This window comes from Pholcus phalangioides, unplaced genomic scaffold, assembly GCF_987345545.1.
Source record: "Pholcus phalangioides strain wild (caught in Gottingen) unplaced genomic scaffold, Ppha-v1.0 ptg000011l_1, whole genome shotgun sequence".
In the NCBI taxonomy this organism is placed as follows: domain Eukaryota; kingdom Metazoa; phylum Arthropoda; class Arachnida; order Araneae; family Pholcidae; genus Pholcus; species Pholcus phalangioides.
The window spans coordinates 5,149,128-5,170,888 of NW_028301604.1; the positions used below are offsets into that span (position 1 = coordinate 5,149,128).

Genomic DNA, 21,761 nt, shown 5'->3' on the forward strand with positions numbered 1-21,761 from the left:
TTATTGAATGGCAAAACGATAAAGAGTATATCGTTGTAACTTTAGAAATTTTCTATATTTATTCTTGTTATGTGATATAATGGGAAAATGAGCTGGTATATTTGCTATTGTCACGAGCACTAAACACAGTTATTCTTTAATTTATCAACAATAGTGTACTAGGTAAGCCTGCCGAGGGCTTTTGTAAAACTATGGATAGACTTACCTGGTAGTAATCGTTGAAATTTTCTGATTTCGATTTCGAATACTGTACTGGACATATTAGATTTAATTTGGTGGCGCAGGAAGTAGGACAACGTTTTTTTCACGTCTCTCGTTTTCTTCTTATTTTATTAATTTAAATTGATTTATTTTAATAATTTAGGCTGTTTTATTTTGTAATTTAACGAGTAAATTGTAAGGAATGGAAAACTGTGGCGTGTGCAAGTCTAACATCGCAAATACGAAGGATTTGGTAAAATGCGCGGGAAACTGTGGCCGAGGTTTCCATTTCGTATGCACTGGCATTAGCGGCACTCTAAAGGAAGCGGCTTCGCGGAAAAATATATGGATGTGTGATTTCTGCAGGTCTTTTGAAAGTGCGATATTTTCGAGATTGGAATCAATGTTTGCGGATTTCAAGATGGAGATTTTGAAGGAGATCAAAGACAACTCGCAAAAGCTGGAAGAAATGAAGGAGTCAATTGAGATCTACCGGGGTCAAATACACGAATTGCAAGTGTCAACCGATGAAATACGTTCAAAACAAGAATCCCTTTCTCGGAATCAGGCATCGCTGCAAGTTCAAGTAAGTGATTTGATGTGCCAACTAAATGACCTGTCACAGTATTGCTGGAATCAGAATATAGAGATTTCTGGAATTCCACGCACGAAAGATGAAAATGTGAAGACTATCGTATCCACGATCGGACAGAAAGCTGGACTTGAGATATCGGAGATGGACATTGATGTCGCGCACCGGATCAGAAACTACGGTGACCAACAACCTGACAAAATCGTTGCACAATTCCGTTCACGGGACATACGAGATGCCTACATTACCGCATCACGAAAAATGCGTTTGACTACGAAAGACATCCATGGCGCCTTCTCGGAGCAACAGCGAGTGTTCATCAATGAGCACCTAATGCAGCAGAATAAACTACTTCTCAAGGAGGCCAAGGAAGTTGCGAAACAGAAGGGTTATACTTTCGTGTGGGTCAAAGATGGTAAGATTCTAATGAGAAAGCAATCAGGTGATCGGTCATTTCGCGTAGTGAATTCAGATATATTGAAAAATTTGTAACTCAGGTATGTGATTGGTTTTGCTTGTTTTTTTTTAAATGGATCAGAATTTGACATTTTCTGCAGTTGATGATTTCAACATATTTTGTTATGACCTTATTGATACCTTGACAATATAAATAATCTTACCATGGCCCATTTAAATATACGTAGTTTACGTGCAAATTTTGACATCTTTGTAGCATATTTAGATCAGCTTGATATAAAACCTTCAGTAATAATACTCAGTGAAATCTGGATCTCTGAATGCGAAACTTCGTTTTACAAGACACATGGGTACAGAAGTTTATTTAAATGTGGAAACATAAATCGCTCTGGTGGTATAGCACTATTTTTTTCTGAAAGTATAATTTTTAATAAGTTGCATTTAAATGAGATGACATGTGGTGATTCGCTGTTGGTTGATTGCACTTACGAGAGATGCGAATTTGTTTTATTAAGCATTTATAGGTATCACATGTATTCTATTGACGCATTCATAAACGAAATTAATTATTTGTTTGATTATAAACGAGATAAAGATATGTATTTGATTGGTGACTTAAGCATTGATATTTTAAGATCTGAAGACTTAAATATTTTTTCTTATGTGAATTTGATGTCAAGATCTGGATTTGAATCGTTAATTAATTCTCCAACTAGAGAAATCGATGAAACGTCAACTTGCATAGATCATATTTTTTGTAGATCCAGAAATTTAAATTAAAAAAAAGCTGTACTTTTCGATTTGTGCATAACTGATCATAAAATGGCTTTATTTTATTTAGAAACAGATCATGATAGCAATGACTCAAATTGTGAAACAAGGTGCTTTACCTATCTTGATAAAAATCAATTGATTGATCTTGTAAAAATGGTTACGTGGGATAATGTTTACAGTTGTGAATCTGCAAACTCGGTAATGAATACTTTCTTGGATTTAATTAAGAATTGTGTTGATGCTTCTACTAGAGTAAAGTATAATAAAAGAATAAGAAAACCCTGGATTACGAAAAAAATTTATGAAAAAATTAAAATTAAACATAGATTATTGAAAGAAATTAAAAAGAAACCGTTTGATATTGAGCTGCGATATAATTTCAAGACATTTAGAAATATGTTAAACAATGAGATAAAATAAAATAAGAATGACTATAATACTGCAGCATTTATTCAAGCAAACGGTGATTCAAAATGTCAATGGAATTTAATTAACAAATTAATTGGTGAGGATAAATATAGCAGCATTGACACGGTTTTTACTGAAACAACTGGTGAAATAACGAATCCAATTGATATTGCTGAATGTTTTAATCACTTTTTTTCTAATTTTTGTAACAATAATCTTCCTAATAATTGTAATTCATTAAATTGTTCAAATTTAAATTTTTTTGAGAAATCCTTTTTTATATACCCTACGGATAGTCATGAAGTATAAATTCTTTACACTCCAAAAAATCGTCAGGATTTGACAAAATTAATTCCATAACATTGAAGTGCATTGCACCATATGTAAGTGATGTCTTATCGTTTATTTTTAATTTAAGTTTTATCACTGGCGAATTTCCAGAGTGCCTGAAACTTGCAATCGTTTCTCCAATACACAAGAAAGGGGACAAAAAGAATGTTAATAATTACAGACCGATTTCTGTACTATCTGTCTTCTCAAAGGTCATAGAAAAAATAATTAAATCCAGAATAATTAAATTTCTTGACAGCATTAATTTTTTTAGTGAGAACCAATTTGTATTCAGAAAGGCAAAAAGTACAGAGGACGCTCTTGTTAATTTTCTTTTAAATGTGTATATAGCAGATAACAATAATTGTAAAGTTGCGTCATTATTTTTAGATATCAGCAAAGCTTTTGATACCGTGAATCACAGTATTCTTCTAACCAAACTAGAATATGCAGGAATTCGGGGTTTGCCATTTAAATTTTTCAAAACATATCTTACTAACAGAGTTCAAAGTGTGAAAGTAAATTCCGTTTTGAGTTCTAAAAGGCAAATTACATCTGGTGTACTTCAAGGATCAGTACTTGGACCTATATTATTCCTAATATATATAAATGACCTGTGTAACTTTAATTTGAAAGGAAAAATCACTGCTTTCGCTGATGATTTAGCTTTTTGTTACTCTGAAAGCTCTTCAATCAACTTGAGGAATAACATGCCAAATGATCTTAACTAAATAAATATCTGGTTTAGAAATAATAATTTAAAATTAAATACAGATAAAACTAAATATATGTTATTTGGTTCTGGTACTTTCGATGATTTTGGTGTCCTAAAATATCATAGTGTGACAGATGGCTGTATCTCGGATTGTATGTGCACAGTTGTAAATAGAGTAGACACCTTTAAGTATTTAAGGATTTTTTTTAGATTCAAAACTATCCTGGAAAACACATATTAATTATTTGAGTGTAGAATTAAATCGGAATATTAGGAAATTTTATTTTATCAGGAATAAATGTTCCCAATCTATTTTAAAACTTCTTTATTTTGCGTTAGTAGAATCTAGATTAAGTTACGGCATTACATGTTGGGGTGGGACATACTTCAGCAATCTTTCTTCACTTTTTGTCGCATAGAAGTCCTTCATCCGTATCATTCTTAGTAAAAATAGACTCACGCATACATTTCCACTTTTCAATCAGTTAAAGCTACTCCCTCTGCAACATTTGTACGTTTATAAAAGTTTAAAAATGTTTTATAAAAGAAGTAGCCATCTCAATCTGAAATTACATAAGTCTGGAATGCAATTTAGACGTCATACTGTACAGGTACCAAGGCCAAATAAAACTCGTTTCCAAAAATTTTTCCTTTATTTAGCTCCCAAAATATTTAATTTACTTCCTCAGTTAATAAAAGAACAATCTTCATGTACTTCTTTTTTTATCAATTTAAAATCTTGGTTGTTAACTCAAGAAGATTTAAATTATGTGTTTGATATTGCAATGTAATCTTCTTTTATCTTGCATACGCTGCTAAATGCCAAATTTTTTTGTTTATTAATTCCATTCCTGTTGCCACTTATTTCTTGGTGTTATATATATGTGTGTTTTTTTCTTTCTTTTTTTTCTCTCGTTATTATTTATGCCGACAGATATGTATCGGATATTGTTTTTAGGGCTCACAAGCTTGCTTAGCCCCTAAATGTTTTGTAACTGTGTTTAAAAATCTAACAAAGGAAATTTGAAATTTGAAATTTGAATTTGTGCATCACTTTTGTTCAATCTGATAAATTGCAGCATTCTGAATGCCTACAGTTCACTTGAATGAAACATATTTTATATGGTTTTAAAACTTTTTTGACAATTAGAAGTTCAAGCAACAGAATAATTATGAAAGAGGTTTCCAAAAACAATACATATTGAAAAAAATATGGGATGTTGCACTCGCTGTATTTATGTAGATTTGAAACACTATAAAATGTCATCTATTTTTTACCAACTTACTTTTCTATCATTGTTGAAGAATATATAGCACGAATAATATATCCGAATACGTCTTCTCCACGCATGGCATTTCCCTCCAAAATTCAAGGGTCAAAAATCGTTCTTGCTTGACTTACCAAAAAATAAGAGACGTGTACCTTTGAATTATTCTGCTGGTAATTATAGAAACTTCATGAACAGCTCACAAATAAAAATTGAATGTTTAGGAGTTCCTTAGAAGCAAATGCCAAAACGAGCTCAAAATATAATATACCTTTATTTGAAAAATATAAAAAAAACTCATATTTCTTGAAAGCATTACCGCCAAATAAATGGTTAATGAAGGCCTCTGTTGGCGGCGTTCCTGTTAATCAAGGTTATACTATAATTATTCTTGATTTAAATTTAGCTCATAATTGAAAAAAAAAAATGTTTTTGTGCTTCTATCTCGCTTCCTTTTGACTATAAGTCAACTTGAGCTGAAGAAACAAAATGAAATATAAATTTAAATTCAAATTATTTTCATTAACATATTCATTAATAATTATTTCTTAAATAATGTGTACCTAAACATTTCAATATTGCAACTTATTTTTTTTTTCATTCTCTCATTGCAGGCCTCAGTTTTTTCTACGGCTCTGAAAACCTTGATATCTGTTTCTACAGTGATGTTATTAGGACTGATAGTTGCATACCATGCCCTTGAAGTGCAGGTAATTATTATGAATTTTTGTGATATGTGTTTAATTTTTAGAAATTTCACAGACACACACACATTTGAACGTGAGAGAGTTGAGAATGAAAAGTGATCGCTATTGAAAAGAGCTACGTTGGATTGATTCCAAAATATTATTTTCCTTCTCAAACAATGTCGATAAAAATTTATTCGAGAAAGAAGATTCTTTACTATGACTCTGACTTATTCAGACGATATCCTTTGAACTTTGGTTTCAAACTAAGTTGATAGAATTTCAAAACTGTCTTCGCTTTTCTTTCATGTTTCATATCTTACCACAAGCCACTTTTTATTTTATTTTTTTTCAAATTTCTTTTCTTTCATTTTGAAAGTGACGTTCACTATCACGTTCATGCAATTCCTAAGAGCTTACATTTCCATACCACTTTTCACAACGAAAAGGATTTCTCTCTTCAAAGTTGATAGCATTTGATACCTTTCTTTGTCTCACAGGGTGTTAGCTATGTCTCTCTCGCTATCTTTGGTCTTGACTATACTATAGTATGTGCTAAGTTTTTAAATGACTTATAGTCTTGATTTTTTTATCCTGGCCATTATATGAAGTATCCAGAAAATGCCTAAATTTTTTATTGGTAAGTACTGCATGTTACGGATCATCATTTCCGATTTCAAAAGCGTTATGCAACTCGAGAATCTGTTACGAACTATATACGGTACATACATGCATGCTTGTGAACTGCCATCAACAGGATGAGTAGACAGATGATGTCAAGAGATAGTGTCATGACATGTATTTTAGAATAAAGCACTATAAAGTTACCTTAGGGTAATTAATGATACAAGAAATCACTTTTTAAAATAATATATGTAGAAATACTTTATATTATGCATTGTGTCCATTGTTACATCGTTATTCAGTATCTAATTCCTATACTATTGTCACACATCAACCTGGAATCCGTTCAAGTCCAAATAGTTAGGTAATTTAAATTTTCATTCGACCCCTTCGTCCTATATGTCAAATTTATTGAAACTTTCTTCATGCATCAACATGTGAAATACAAAGAAGTCCATTATTTTATGATAAAAACTGACGAAGTCATGGATAACTAAAGTTGAATTACTATTCGAGCGGAGCAATGGGCCATATGCTAAATTATTTCAGACTAGTGTCTGTGTGTTGACGAATTCAACTTATACTTTAAGTGTATACTAACAACTTTTAATATTATGTCACTGAATGAAACGTCAAGAAAATTGTATTGGTTGTTAGACATATAATTTGATATGTTTATAACTCTCTATACCTTTTTATTATCCCATTAGAGCTTGATCGAAATGATGTGAGAACTTCCGAAAATTCCTAACATTTTCAATGTCTCATAATCCGGACAGTTTTTAATCGTAAGAAAATCAACATAGCAGCTCATGGCGACTTTTGGTTTCTGGATATACGTTATAGGACCAAAAACAGTATAAACTCAATTTTTTTAACTTTTCACCAAAACTTTCATTGACTGAAACGGCATCATCAACACGTGAAAAAATTTTCGTAATTGGAAGTTTTCACCTAAAATAAATTGTTTAAGAAATAGCTATTGGATAGATATAAGAGTGATCATCTATAATCGTAAGATTATAAATAGGTACCAGGATAATCTTGCTAAAAATGATTCGAAAAAACCCATACATATATCATCGTTTTTTTTGCAAATATCTTAAAAATTGTTTGAATTTGCATTTATACGTCCAATATCTTCATAAATAACGAACATCTAGAATTCGATTTAATTTATATTTGTGTTCCCATAAATTAATTTTTCATAGACATAAAATTAGTAGATGTTATGATAAAATTTTACAATTTTTAAAGATATTTCATAAAATCTATGCTCAATCGAGAAAATCAAAGGCCAATTTATCTGCATGCTCAATAAATTTCGTAATAAGTTCAATTCTCTTGTAATTCCTTATTTTCATTTTGCCCTTTTAGTGGCACAGCAAAAATCATAAACTTTTTTCAAAACGTCACATATATACAGAGTGCATGACAAACAGGGGGTATGACGTTATAGTGGCGAACCATTCATCCTAGAGATATACTTCCAAAATACAAAAGTATCCAAATAACGTGTACCACGCAGATGTCATTCCTGTTTCAAGTGATTGTCTAGTTTTATACAGCCCCCGTGTTCCCCAAAACCCAATTAGAAAGTTGTTGCCCTGTCTCTCCCGACCAAAAAAGAAATCCAGATTTCTAAAAGCAATAACTGAAATAATCGAATTCGAAAAACGGAGGAAATTTGGGGGAAAAATTGCGTTAAATGCGGGTAAAACGGTTTTTCCACATTTACCGCTGGTTTTTTTTTTTCAAATTTCCTCTGTTTTCGAATTCGAGAATATCTTAGTGAATACTGCACTTAGAAATGTGGATTTTTTTTGGTGGCGTCAGGAGAGACAGGGCAAAAACTTTCTAATTGTGTTTTGGAGCACACACGGGAGCTGTATAAAAACTATACAATCATTTGAAACATGAATGACATATCTGAGTACTGCTCATTATTTGAAAACTTTTTCTAATTGGAAGTATACCTCTAGGATCAACGGTTCGCCAGTAAAATGTTATACCCCCTGTTTGCTATGCACCCTGTATATATTTTTAATCAAGTAGGATTTCTTCCTATTTTCGGTAGGTGCAAACTAAGGATATAGAGAAAAGTGCTCCATTGAGAAAAATTAACTTGAAAAATATCTATGGCTTGTTAATGATAAAATAAGAAACTTGTAAGTAGGCGAGATGTTTCGTCAATGTCGCTTAAAGGGTTTAAAAATGCTCCGTTTACTAGATCCAAATATTTGAAGGTCTTGGGTTCGATGTCACGTTTTGACGCTATTCAGTTTCGTAATTTTTGTCCAATATTTTGTAAGAAATTATGTTATTTTGTTAGCGTTTCTGAGTTTTCCCTCATCTTTTCTATTGGCAGTTCGTTAAGTTCATGGTTAAAATTTTTTTATTCTTTGTCTATATAATTCAAAATCTGCTACCAACTCAATTTCCCTTTCTCATGTTTCTCCGTTTCTCATTTGTCCTCGAAAACACAACCAATTTACTAACATATACTCCTTCTCTGTTTATTAGTTTCTCTCACTTCGTTACATTTTTGGCAATTTTCTCTCTTAATATGTAATTACTACTTTTCCGCTTGATTATGTTATCGTTATTTTGAAATGTGTGGTATAAACTGTGAAGTTTCATCATGTTTCCCATTAATGATTCATCCATTACTGTTCGGATAATTGAATCTTTGCTTTTAATTAAGATAATGCAATATGCCAGAATCCATCTTACTTATATTGTGAAAGTAAAGATATTGTCGCTACTATAAAAACACTAATGAAATATTATTTTTCGAATAAACTAGGTTTAAAGGCTCGTTGAAAATATTTTTCATATTGTCAATGATTTTTCCATTAAACTTGCACTGCTTGGACAACATTTGAAGTGTCTTTATTTCAAACAAACGTGTAGAAATTTCTGCAAATTTCAACAATTTAGAGGCTGCGAATCCTTACATATCTCCCTATATGTTTTTTGTCTATTTAAAAACAAAGTACTCAAATCGTGCACAAATCTCAGATATGTTATTTATAGTTTTCTCAAATCATAGATCGTTATTAAACTTCTTGTATTATATAGCTGGTCCACTAAATCAGGGACTTTTGGGGGTGAAAAACGCGTGCTGAAACTGGTTGGAATTCATATTTTTTAAATCAAAATACTTGACGAATATTTCACTTACAAATATCAGTTGCTTCTGCCTAATTAAATACAGTCGAAAAAACAAGAAATTCAAAGTTATAAGTTGTAAGTAAAGGGGACCGTATAAAAATATTAAATTTGCACTTTGATATATACAGGGTTGTCCTGTAAATTTGCACGATATTTAAAAAATAATTAAAAAATGAACAAATTGACAAAAAAATTAGAAATCTTCGGTGATAAGGTGGCTTTATTTCGCCGCGTTAACAAAATACATGAAACACATCTAGATTACACCGGGGCGTGAGTACCGCAATGGTAAGATACTCGTCTGCCACCGTGAAGGCGGCCGTCAGGTCCCACGGAAAAGCAATTAAAAGTTCATTCCCTATCGGACCTGAGATAACCATCGATAGATGTCACCTCAGTATGCTCTCGTCGAAAGTCCCCTTCGTCCAAGACGAGTATATGGGCGTATAACATCATTTTCTCTAGAGCGGAAGATTTCTAACCCAACTCGATCGGTAGTTGATTGCCTTAAGGTGATATGATCGGAGTTGGTGAGCGGTGGAAAGATTTTATAGCAGACACAGGCATCAGTTTTCACTAGAAAAATTTCATCTTTTCTTCAAGTAATCTTGTTGTTGATTCACATCGTCTTTTTTAGACGTTCTCAAACAATGAATTTTTTTAAATCATCGAAAATGGTTTTATGAATTTATTTGCAAGAATGTTTTACACAGAGTGAAAAATTGTTCTATACTCATACATGCAATAAGTAAAAACAAAGTTATGAATGATTTAACTCATCTGCTACAATGGTTTCAAAGGCAACAAACAATTTTCAAACGCGTTTTTAAGATTCGTTTTTGTTTTGTTACTTTATTCCACACGAAACCAAATTTCTCAAAAACTGCGCAAAATATTCTTATGAAATTTTTCAACAGCGTTTCAGATAACATTATATAAATACATGATCACAACAGGCAAAATGCCCAACGAGGTGGATGATAAAAAGATGTTCATAACAAATATGGATGTTATGTATTTCTAAATACAGAAACCCAATTAAAAATACAATCACAAAAACGAAAGACTATATATACATGTTAAAATACAATAAAATGCCCATAAAAATATTTAGGGTTGTCTTATCTAAGTACGAATAGCTTCTTGATTTACCCCGAAATGTTTATCGTATTTCTTTTTAAACGTGTCAATTGTATAAGAATTTATTACCCCCGGGGGTAAGCTAATCCATTTATTAACAATCCTATTAGAGAAAAATTCCCTACGACACCACAACTTAGAATTATCCCTTACCAATCGATACTGGTGTCCCCTTGTCAAAGCAGTCGACTGACGGCGTATTAATACAGTCGAATCCTGTTTTAACGAATACCGCTATAGCGAAAAAAAATCTCGTTTTAACGAACACTTTTCTAATCACCCAGATAATTTTTCATAGGAACAAAGAAAAAAACCTGGAATTCCTTTATAGCGAAATTTCGTTATATCGAAGTGATTTCTCCGGTTTCTTGGAGTTCGTTATAACGGGATTCGACTGAATTTCATGGTCCATCCCATCCATCCCGTTAAAAATTTCGAACACTTTGATTATATCCCCCAACACATGCGTCTTTCAACATAAACATATTCAAAAAATGAAGTAGGTATGCAATAAACTGTGGATCTTGGCTCTAATGTTCAGAATTTAATGTTTTACAGCTGTTTGAATAACAAATTTTGAATATTTTTGTGAAAATCCACGTATTATTTCACGCAAAAACTACCATTTCTCAGAGAATATTTTGTGTAACCCCAAAACTTTTAGTTCATTGAACAGATAACGGTCATATAGCAATATAAAGTACCAAAACTATTCGAATATATGCTGCAATGTGTATAATGTTTGGCGTAAGTGCTGAAAATAAGCTAATTTTGAGAACATAATATAAAATATTTAAAAAAGTTATGGAAATATTTCAGAAATTTCAATTTTTTTTTGTTTTATATACAGTATTATGATTAAAATCACGCATGTTTTGTAAAAACTAGTGTTAAAAGAAATACCCCACACTTGAACAGTTGACTTGAATAGTTTAAATTTGCTTATTAACAGAAAAAAGACTATGCAGTACCACCTAACGGTGAGAATTCAAACTATATTTTTCTTACAAAGGTTTTTAACAGTTGGCTGATGCGAAGATATATTTTGGAAAGAGAGAAAATTCATCTGCCCCTGCGGGGAATCGAACCCACGTCCTTTCACTTTTCGGGTGAACGCACTAGACTACAAAGGTAACGTATATCTCAATCTTTCCCCGGAGCTCGTGTGCACTGAATGGGACCGTACATGGACGGTCGTACCTAACTCGGGCCAAAGCTCACAAGCCTCGGATAAGTTGCCATCTGGTGGCATTGTCAGCAATTGTGAGCTTTGGCCCGAGTTAGGTTTGATCGTCCACGTATGGTCCCGTTCAGTGCACACGAGCTCCAAGGAAAGATTGAGATAATTGTTGCGTCTGTAGTCTAGTGCGATCACCCGGAAAATGAAAGGACGTGGGTTCGATTCCCCGCAGGAGCAGTTGAATTTTCTCTCTTTCCAAAATATATCTTCGCATCAGCCAACTGTTGAAAACCTTTGTATGGATAGCGGAGAGTGCATCATCCTCGTCTATTTCTCTTGTAAGAGAAAAAACTTGTGTTTTCGACAAGTTTAAGTTCAGAAACCACACTCCGTACAACAATTTCTGTGATTTTTTTGAATGATTTTTTTAAAGTACTTCCAAATTTATGGGACACCCTGTGTACAGCATCTTGTAAAATTAATGACATATCCACGATCTACTATTCGTTTCAATACTTTTTGTAACTAGAAGTATGATCAATATTTCAAAAGTTTAAGGGTGTATATGAATTTTGTTTGCGATCATATATGTATATTACAGTATTAATACAGAAACCTCTATACGAGCTGCATATTCACTGCACTGTACTGCATATACGAAATTTTCAATGACCTATGCCCGTCGGAAAAGGCATACATATCGGTGAAGGGTTCGTGTGTATGGATGTTTGTCTGCCGTAGCATGGAACCGTTTAAAAAATAATACGCTGAAGTCCCAGAGACAATTTCCTGTTCAGCTCTCGTTGTTTCCCTAAAATATGCAAGTATAGTAGCATACTAGCAACGCGCGGTAGTAGTAGACGTTAGTATGCCACTCTATGCATATTGGGATAGTCAGACAGAACCTGAATACAATCATTATGATAGAGTGGACAAATACAACGTCAGCGTAAGCCCATAAGCGAGTGTTCGCTAATTTTCTCCCAAATTCCGCGTAGAGGCGGTGTTTCTCTTCTCTCCATTCGTTAAAATTTCAAATTTAAATCAAATTTTGAAGCGTGTCAACTATGGAAAAAGATTCAGAATTATAGTTTGAACGTAAGGTTAAGTATAGACTGTTGTACATATATCTGTCTCAACAAGTAATTGTACGTACGGGCAAGTTCGAAATTACCACCCGCATACAAATGGAATTTTTGTTGCAAGCATTGATATGCTTGCAAATTTCACACAATATACAGCAGAAGGAAGTTTGAAATTTTGTTTATATACTTTATAAATGTGATGTAGATTTCCTTGGCGTCATTTGAAAGGATTGCCATTTCGATTTGTCTTTTTTCACTGATTGTTAACCCTTTGAATGTTTTTGACGCAATATTACGTCGGAGGAGGCATGGAAGAAATACAATGCAGCATTCTTTCACTGTTATTATTACGCCCAGTGTGTGCACCCACACCACCGTCGGCTCTGACACCACAGGTTTACTCGTAAACATATATATATATATATATATATATAAAATCTTTAGTATAGGAATCATTGCTGCATATATTTTATTATCAAGATTATATGATTATTATCGTTATGTATATGAAATCATTAAAACCTGTTCAGAAAACAAGCATATAAAAAGAAAATAATTTAACTAGAATTATCTTTTTCCCCCGTTTAGTCATGTAACGGTGCATTTCAAATTTGCTGAGTATTTGTATAGGGGAAATAAGAAAATGCATATAATTGAAAGAAAGAGAAAGAAAATCGAACATTGTGTAGGGATTAATGTGCGTTTTCATTTCTTACAAATACAAGGCCACAACAGGAAAAATGCCCAACGAGGTGGCTGAGAGAAAGATGCCCGTAAAATATATGGATGCCATATATTTCAAAAATACAGCAACCCCATCTTCCCCCAATCAAAAATGCAAATATAAAGACTATATATACATGATAAAATATTTATGTTTGTCTTATCTGAGTATGGGTAGCTTCTCGATTTACCCCAACATGTTTACCGTATTTCTGTTTAAACGTGTTAATTGGGTTAGAATTTACCACCCCGGGAGTATGCTATTCCATTTATTCACTACCCTATTAGAGAAAAATTCCCGGCGACACCACAACCTAGAATTGTCCCTTACCAATCAATACTGGTATCCCCTTGTCAAAGCAGTCGATTAACGGCGTATTAATAATTCATGTGGTCCATCCTATCCAACCCATTGAAAATTTCCAACACTTCAATCATATCCCCCTGACACCTGCGTTCTTCCAATGTAAAAATTTTCTTTTCATAACTCACGCCCCGTGTTCCAATGAGGACACGCATAGCTCTTCTCTGCATCCCTTCAACTAAGTCTATGTCCATCTGTAGGTATGGTCTCCAAAACCTCACAGCCAAGCCTCCAGTCCAGGTCAACATATTGCATTTGTAGTATTGTATTATTGTAGGCATAGAGGCATGACCCATGGTCTCTGACTTATCAACGTAAAAATAATTTCATGGTAATAATGTTTAAAGAGAGAGAAACCTGCATGGCTAATTAGCAGAACATCTTTTTATCAAGTCCACAACGACGAATTTAACGGTTCGAAAGGTATCAGAAGAACTGTCATTTCCCATTTTCCATTACAGGCATCCCTCGCTTTACGCGATAAATTGGTTCCACAAAATAGTCACGTAAGACGAAATCGCGTGAAGTGAGTTGAATTTAACATGGGAAAGAGATAAGGATGAGGGGTTGATTTTCTTCAAAAGGATTTTAAAAAAATGAACCGAACAGCAAAGGAATTTTTTTAATTAATTATTCAAACTTATGAATAAATCTCGTGAACGTAGGCAATATGAATGAATTAAATTATTACTTTTTGCCTCTTTTTCTGTCTTCACTACTTCTGATTAATTCTAGTGAGTGGGAATGTTTTCGTTTCTGAAGAGTCTGCTGTGATAAGCTGATAACTCTTTTTACTGTAACAGTCGCGATTCGGCTGCCAAACAGCATTCATCGTCTCTATATTAAAACTTTAGTAGAAAAGCCAGAGAATTCCGAATATTCCTCGCAGATATGAAAATTCTAGTTTCACTGGAACCGCTTTTTTCGATTAAAATTTTCATAGCATCGTCAACGTGTTGTTACCAATTACCAAACGTTGCTCATCAGTGAGAACTGGTGAGTTGCGTTTGAGAATTTCTCTCATATTTGTCTCTTCTATCCAACGCATTTCGTCGTCAAAGGATTTTTTTTTTTAGTTTTTTAAACGGGATTCTCACGTATTCCCCAAGGGATCAACGATCATGTTTCGTCCAGGAAATTTGTTAGTGTTAGTAGACAAGCATGCCCAGACCAGGATTCGACCCAGACCTGCGCAGTGAGAGACTAGTTCCCTAACCACCTTGACTGCCAGGCGGCCAGTAGAGTGAAGTGCGTGCAAGTCGAGTTAACAAATTTAACTATGTTATACAAATACAACGCCACAACAGGCAAATTGCCCAACGAGGTGGCTGACTTAAGAACATCATGGATCCCCGAGCCATTTTTTGGAGGCCCTACCGACTACTGCTACACCACACATGCACCCCGCCCATATCTTCAATTCGCCGGCATTTCCAGGATTAAAGTTAAACTTCAAGCCAAATTTAGCAGGTTGAAATTTCTAAAATTAACTTTTTTTCTTCTTTTCGAAATCGCACTATAACGAAATCGCTCAAAGAGAGGAATACCTGTTCCGTTATATGTACTTGGAGTCATCATTCACGACTCAATCTATAATATCGCTCTTCTTCGAAAACGAAATTATGCAAATATCTAATTCATGTTTGATTTTTTTCACTAACATTGTTATTTATTTTGCTTATTCTTTGGCAATGAAACTAGTTCAAGTTAAAGAAATTGCACCGCATGAATATTTTACGTAAAATTTAACACCTTTTGGTTGAAAGAGGTTGCATATTTGTATATAAACGAAAATCTCAAAGGTATTTCAACGAAGGAAAAACTTGTGAATAAAAATGATCTACAGCACGCACGGACACTTGCATCCCGAACCAAGTATATACAGACCTCTCTCGCGCATTTTATTTATTTATTCTTTTATGTATGTAGTGGAACATGATAGATAACAATATATACCTGCACGAGTAAATCAAATGAAATGGGCTCCGTGAAATATACACATAAATAAGAGAGTCTGACTGACTAGTTCGTCGTATATTTCAAGCGTAACATCTGCTCTTTTGAGTCGTATCCGAAAATATATTTTTTCTATCCTTTTTTTTTCTATTGAAAGACGAAAAGTAACAGGATAAAAAAAAATCGGTGTCATGCGTTTTTGCCGTATTTCCTTTCGAAAGCATAGAGAAAAGAGATAAGAAGCCGTTTTCTCACAACATCGATCATAGAACGGAGAAGTTGACAGTAACTGTTTATCGTGTGACTTATTTCTCGCTTTTCTATCCTATACTTTCATTTTCCTTATATTTTCATTCTTTTCTTGAGTCTGTTGTTATAAAGGATAATCGTCTTTGGAAAAGTGAGATTTCTCAACCACATGCAAAGTGTCTTTGGTTTCAGAGATGCGCGGAAAAACGCATAGATATATGTGCCTAAAAGATTGCTTTCCTCTCTCTGAACTTGTTTCGCGATATTTTACTTCTTATTATTCTTCATCTATTTCAGTATTTTTAGGACATATATTGGTAGCTTTGCTCTCCATCTCTCACTGGTTTGCTAAGGTCAGAGGTAGTTCGCATGCAGAGTATGTTCATTTTTCCATATGTGGAATTTGATATTATCCATGAATCTGTGTGTTAGTTTTACTTTTCAAGAAAAATTCCTTTAAAATAATATATTAAATCCTGATTAAAGTTTGAAGAAAAAAAATTGAAATCGAGACGTCTAGACTTCTTGTAAGTAATTCTCATCCGCTTGGTTATCTGAGTTTGTTTCTTAATAAAGTTGAACATGTTTACGGTGAATTTATATAGAGTAATCTCAATATGATCGGTTTTGTTCGCGTAAGGGATTTAATTGGACATTAGATATATCAGATAAACTAACTTTCAAAATTATCAAATTATTGTGTTTAATACTAATTGTGTTGGTTATCCCATGAAACTCAGGAACCGGAAAAGGAAAGTCAATTTTTTTTAACTATTATTGGATATTAAATGTTACTATAATACAGTAATACTTTTGCGACTATAGATATCTAACCATGATTAAATACCTGAATTTAACCGACAATTAATATTTACGAAATTACTCGACATTTATTTTTAAATTGTTCAAGAATTAAATTAAACTGTTCGTAAAATAAATGCAAACTTCATTAATATTTATGCTTTAAGACATTCAAAATTCAGAAAACTGACAGAAAATTGGGGAAAGTTACAAAAGCTTCATATATTTTTCAATGGTAACTCGTGATATTTATTTTTTGTGTCGATTGGAGTTGAAGTTTTGGACTGCGAAGATGCATAGCTCTTCCCCTTTTGTTTCGACAGAAAGCAACAGTTTTTGTTACTCTAAGTAGCAGAAAATTCTGGGAACAAAAAGTGCCAAAACAATTGATGTTTTTCTTTTATAAAATGTTATCTACTTAGCCGTCGGAAGTACGATGTGTTATTGTGTTAGTCAGCTATGCCAAGTCCTATTCTAGTATAGTCACTCCAGCAAGCTTTCGAAACAAAAATAATCGCGAAGAGAGAAGCAAATTTTCTCAATGGATCCATATCTTACATCTTCAGATGAACGAGCATAGTCTTTCAACCTTCTTCAAAAAAGATACCATTTGGTCTTCATGCTTCAAGGTGACACTTGTTTTGTCATCTCTGCCAGAACAATCACGAGGTTCTAACAAAAGAAACATATTTTTTGTCTAAGTATCAAATATTTTGTGAAATAAAAACACTTTTTTGTCAACCTTTTTGAGAAACTAAAGGATAATAGAAGAAGTATTTCGTCTTCAAATCGAAAACATTCATTCAAACACTCTTGAAATTTCCCTATTTTAATGTATTTTTCAGAAATAAATTAGATTGACAAGGGATTAAAGCTATAGTTTCCCAAACTTTTCACTCCATCACCCCCTAATTCAAAATTGTTTACTTCTTATCGCTCCCCAACTCAATTCAACCCATAGGATTCTGTACCGAACCCTAAACTTATACTGCCCCCTGTACTCTTCCATCACCCCAAGGGGGAGATATTGCCCACTTTGGGAAACACTGTGTTAAAACAATTGCTGCAGACGCTCTTTCAAATTATGTGGGGGATTGACATTTTTTTTAAGTTTGTTTCTGACTGATGTCGGTCATATATTCCAGAAGTGCTGCCATCTGTCTTCCGAATTAGGATGCAAATAACTCAGAAGTTTATTTTGCCTGCATCACATATTATGCATGAATTTTAAATGTTTTATTCCTGATTATGTATGTTCTCTCTCTCTCTCTTTCTGTGGAGAGACTTCTCTAAATAAGAGAGTAGTGGGAAAAGGGGGTTACTGGAACAAAGGACTTAGTACAGTCAAGGCTAGGACCGGAAAAAGGCGCAAAAGGCGTTCGATGTACGCATGCGCGTCAGGAGGTCCCGGTTTTATCCCCCCCCCCCCCATTATAAAAGAGGAATGAACCCGTGTTCCACTTTCACTCCGATTAAAAAAAAAAAAATGGAAGATGTATACCGAAATCCGAAGAGTGAGGGTAGTTATGGTGGTGTCGAACCATTATATCGAGCTCTAAAAGGGGAATTTTCTCGAACAAAAATAAGAAAGTGGTTAGAAGGGGAAAAATCTTACACACTCCATCGTGAAAGAAGAAAAAAGTTCCCCAGGAACCGTATTATAGTTGGTGCAATGAATCAACAATTCCAGGCTGATTTAGTTGACATGAGAAACCTGGTAAAATACAACGACGGTTATCAGTATATCTTAACGTGTATTGATGTGTTGTCTAAATATGCTTGGGCCATCCCGCTCAAAGACAAAACGGGGCGGAGCGTGGTGAAAGCGTTTGATCAAATATTTGTCGAAAGGCAACCACATGTTCTGCAAACGGATAAAGGCACCGAATTCAAGAATAAGGTCTTCCAAAAGTTTCTGAAGGAAAAAGGGGTCAAGTTCTTTACGACAGAGGATGACGTCACAAAGGCTGCGATAGCAGAAAGGTTCAATAAAACGCTGAAATCGAGGATGTGGCGATACTTCACAGAAAATAACACGCATAGATACATAGACGTGTTACAAGATCTGGTTTTTGGGTATAATAATAAGTTTCACAGGAGTATAATGATGAGTCCTACCGAAGTTAATAAAGAAAACGAAAAGAGGGTGTGGGACAACCTCTATGGGAAGAAAAAGGTTAAAAAAGTAAAACAAAAGTTTTTTATCGGCGACCACGTTCGTATTTCTCGTACGAAACACCCTTTTGAAAAGGGATACGAGTCTAATTTTACACATGAAGTTTTCGTGGTGGATGAATACATACCGAGGGAGATACCCGTCTACAGACTAAAAGATTTGATGGGTGAAAAAATTAAAGGGACATTTTACGAACATGAAATGACGAAGACCACACTAGAAGACACCTTTCCTATAGAAAAAATTCTAAGAAAAAGGAAGAGGCAAGGTAAAACAGAGCTACTCGTAAAGTGGATGCATTATCCAGAAAAGTTTATATCATGGATATAAATACAGCGACTCAATCCATCTTTACTCATTTCAACAAGATGGCTTCGTTCTACTTAACGCTCCCAAGCGATTCGAGCATGAATTTCTTTCCTGATAACACCCTTTCCAACTTCGTCACAAAACTCCCCAGCGCGTTAGAGTTTGATTCGGATATGGAAGTAGCTCTATCAGAGCTGATATTTCCCCATTCTTTCCACAACATAACGGAACGGTCTAACAGCTTTGAATTTAATTCTGGAGATGGAGTGATAAAAAAAGGTGTCATCCCTTGTGGTTTCTACGAGAGTACCACAGACCTGATTAAGGTGATGACGAGAAATTTTAGAAAGGAAGATATTGATTTGATTTTCAACAAAACCACGAAAAAAGTGAAGGTGGCTACGAGGAAAGGTGCTAAGTTAATTCTACATACAGGAATAGCAGAGAATCTAGGTTTTGAACCCGGTGAGATAAAAGGAATGATGATAGAGGGGCCTTTCACGGCTGATCCGAAACTAGACTTTCATCTGTTGTACGTTTATTGTGATATAGTCGAACCGCAGATTGTCGGCAACACCTTTGCCCCGTTATTAAGAATCGTAAAAACCGAAGGACACGATGGCGACATCGTCAACGCAGCCTTCGAGAGGGGTCACTACATCCCTCTAGCCCGAAGGAGTTTTGAAACAGTTCACATTCATATAAGGACGCACACAGGTCATCTCGTGTCATTTGAACGTGGGAAGGTGATAGTTAAACTCCACTTCCGACTGAAACATTTATGATGTCTTACCGCCCGTATCGCTGTTGTATAGACAGCGTAACTGATTATTACGTCAACCAAGCGGGTCAAGGTCTTGGATATTATCAGGGTATACCACTGCAACGGGGTTACGGTTTCGGTTCAATATTCAGCTCCCTTTTCCGATCGGCTATGCCTTTGTTCAAAAAAGGAGCGAAGGCTCTTGGCCGTCAGGTTCTCAGGTCAGGTGTAGATTTTGCCAATGACGTCGTACAAGGTAGAGATTTGAAAACAGCTGCGGTGGAAAGAGCAAAAGAGGCTGGTCGCTTGCTGAGTGATAAAGCTTCTACGAAAGTTAAAACAATGCTCGGAGGACATAAAAGGAAACGCTTAGCGAGAAAAAACGTCATTCGTAAGAAAGCTAGGAAGGCAACAGCACCCGATATTTTCGATTGAGAAGATGGCTCTCATCATGACAAACTCACCCGAGTGTCTCAAAAGCGAAGTAGATTTGTTCGCTTTACCCCCTACTCAAACCGCCATAGAAGGTGGAGAATGGATTGAATTTCTCCCACTTTCCAGTATTAAAGACGGTCCGATTGAGTTCAACATTACAGGTAGCACCGAAGATTACATAGACCTATCTTCCACACAACTACACGTCAAGTTGAGGGTCACAAAGAAGGACGGTAAACCACTTCTTGATACCGACCTAGTTTCTCCTGCGAATCTACCGCTACATTCCCTCTTCTCCCAAGTGGACGTCTCTCTCAATGGTAGGAATATCACGAATTCGTCTCACACCTACCCTTACAGAGCCTATATCGAAACTTTGCTGAACTATGGTCGAGATGCGAAGATGGGTCCCCTCACTATGGAAGGTTTCCACAAGGACACTGCAGGTTCCATGGCCGACCACGAAAATAACGAAGGTATGAAAGAGCGGTCAAAACACATTGCAAACAGCAGATCTTACGACCTATTGGGAAGAGTACACTGTTCACTTTTTTTTCAACAAAGACTGTTACTCAACTTGGTAGATGTTAAACTTAGATTAGTGCGTTCGAAACCATCGTTTTTTCTAATATCCTCGACAGCTGATTATAACGTGCACATAGATCATGCCAGCCTCTTTGTAAGGAAGGTGAGAGTTAACCCAGCTGTTGCCATCGGGCATGCTAAAGCATTGGAGAAGACCACTGCGAAATACCCTATCAATAGAGTACTTTGTAAGGTTTACTCTGTGGCACAGGGAAGCATGTCATTCGTCCAAGACAATGTGTATCTGGGTGCAATGCCTCAACGAGTTATCATCGGCCTAGTTGACAATGAATCTTTCAACGGTACATTTAGAAGCAACCCGTTCGATTTCAAGCATTACGATCTCAACTTCGTCTCCGTATATGTTGATGGTCGACCAGTCCCCCACAAACCCCTAGAGCCTAACTTTGAGACCGGAAACACCGTAAGAGCCTACAATAACCTGTTTCGAGTCGAGGAAGATCGTGGCATAGACATAACCAGAGAAGAATTTCATAGTGGTTACACTCTATTTTGTTTCTCCCTACTCCCCGACCAGAGCGACTGCGGACACTTACACTTGGTGAAACATAGTAATCTACGTGTGGAACTAAAGTTTGCGAAAGCACTACCTAAAACCATCTCGGTAATCATATATGGTGAGTTTCAGAACCTTATAGAGATAACAAAATCGAGAAGTGTATTGTGCGATTTCTCTGGCTGATGGATTCCGAACAGATTCGTCGAGCACTCCGCAGAGACCCGAAAACGAAAAAAGTTTTCAGGAACGTTTACGCTAGTGACGCGTTGCCTTCGAGAATACGAAA

General features: G+C 34.9%; 1 protein-coding gene across 1 annotated transcript in view; it reads left to right on the forward strand.

Moving 5' to 3' along the window:
- LOC149079972 (small conductance calcium-activated potassium channel protein 1-like) overlaps positions 1 to 21,761 on the forward strand; it is a 185,696-nt gene that overhangs the window by 81,398 nt on the left and 82,537 nt on the right. Inside the window, exon 3 of the mRNA XM_089238890.1 lies at positions 5,320 to 5,415. Within this exon, the coding sequence (XP_089095016.1) occupies positions 5,320 to 5,415 (96 nt within the window). The remainder of the gene's footprint in view (positions 1 to 5,319; positions 5,416 to 21,761) is intronic.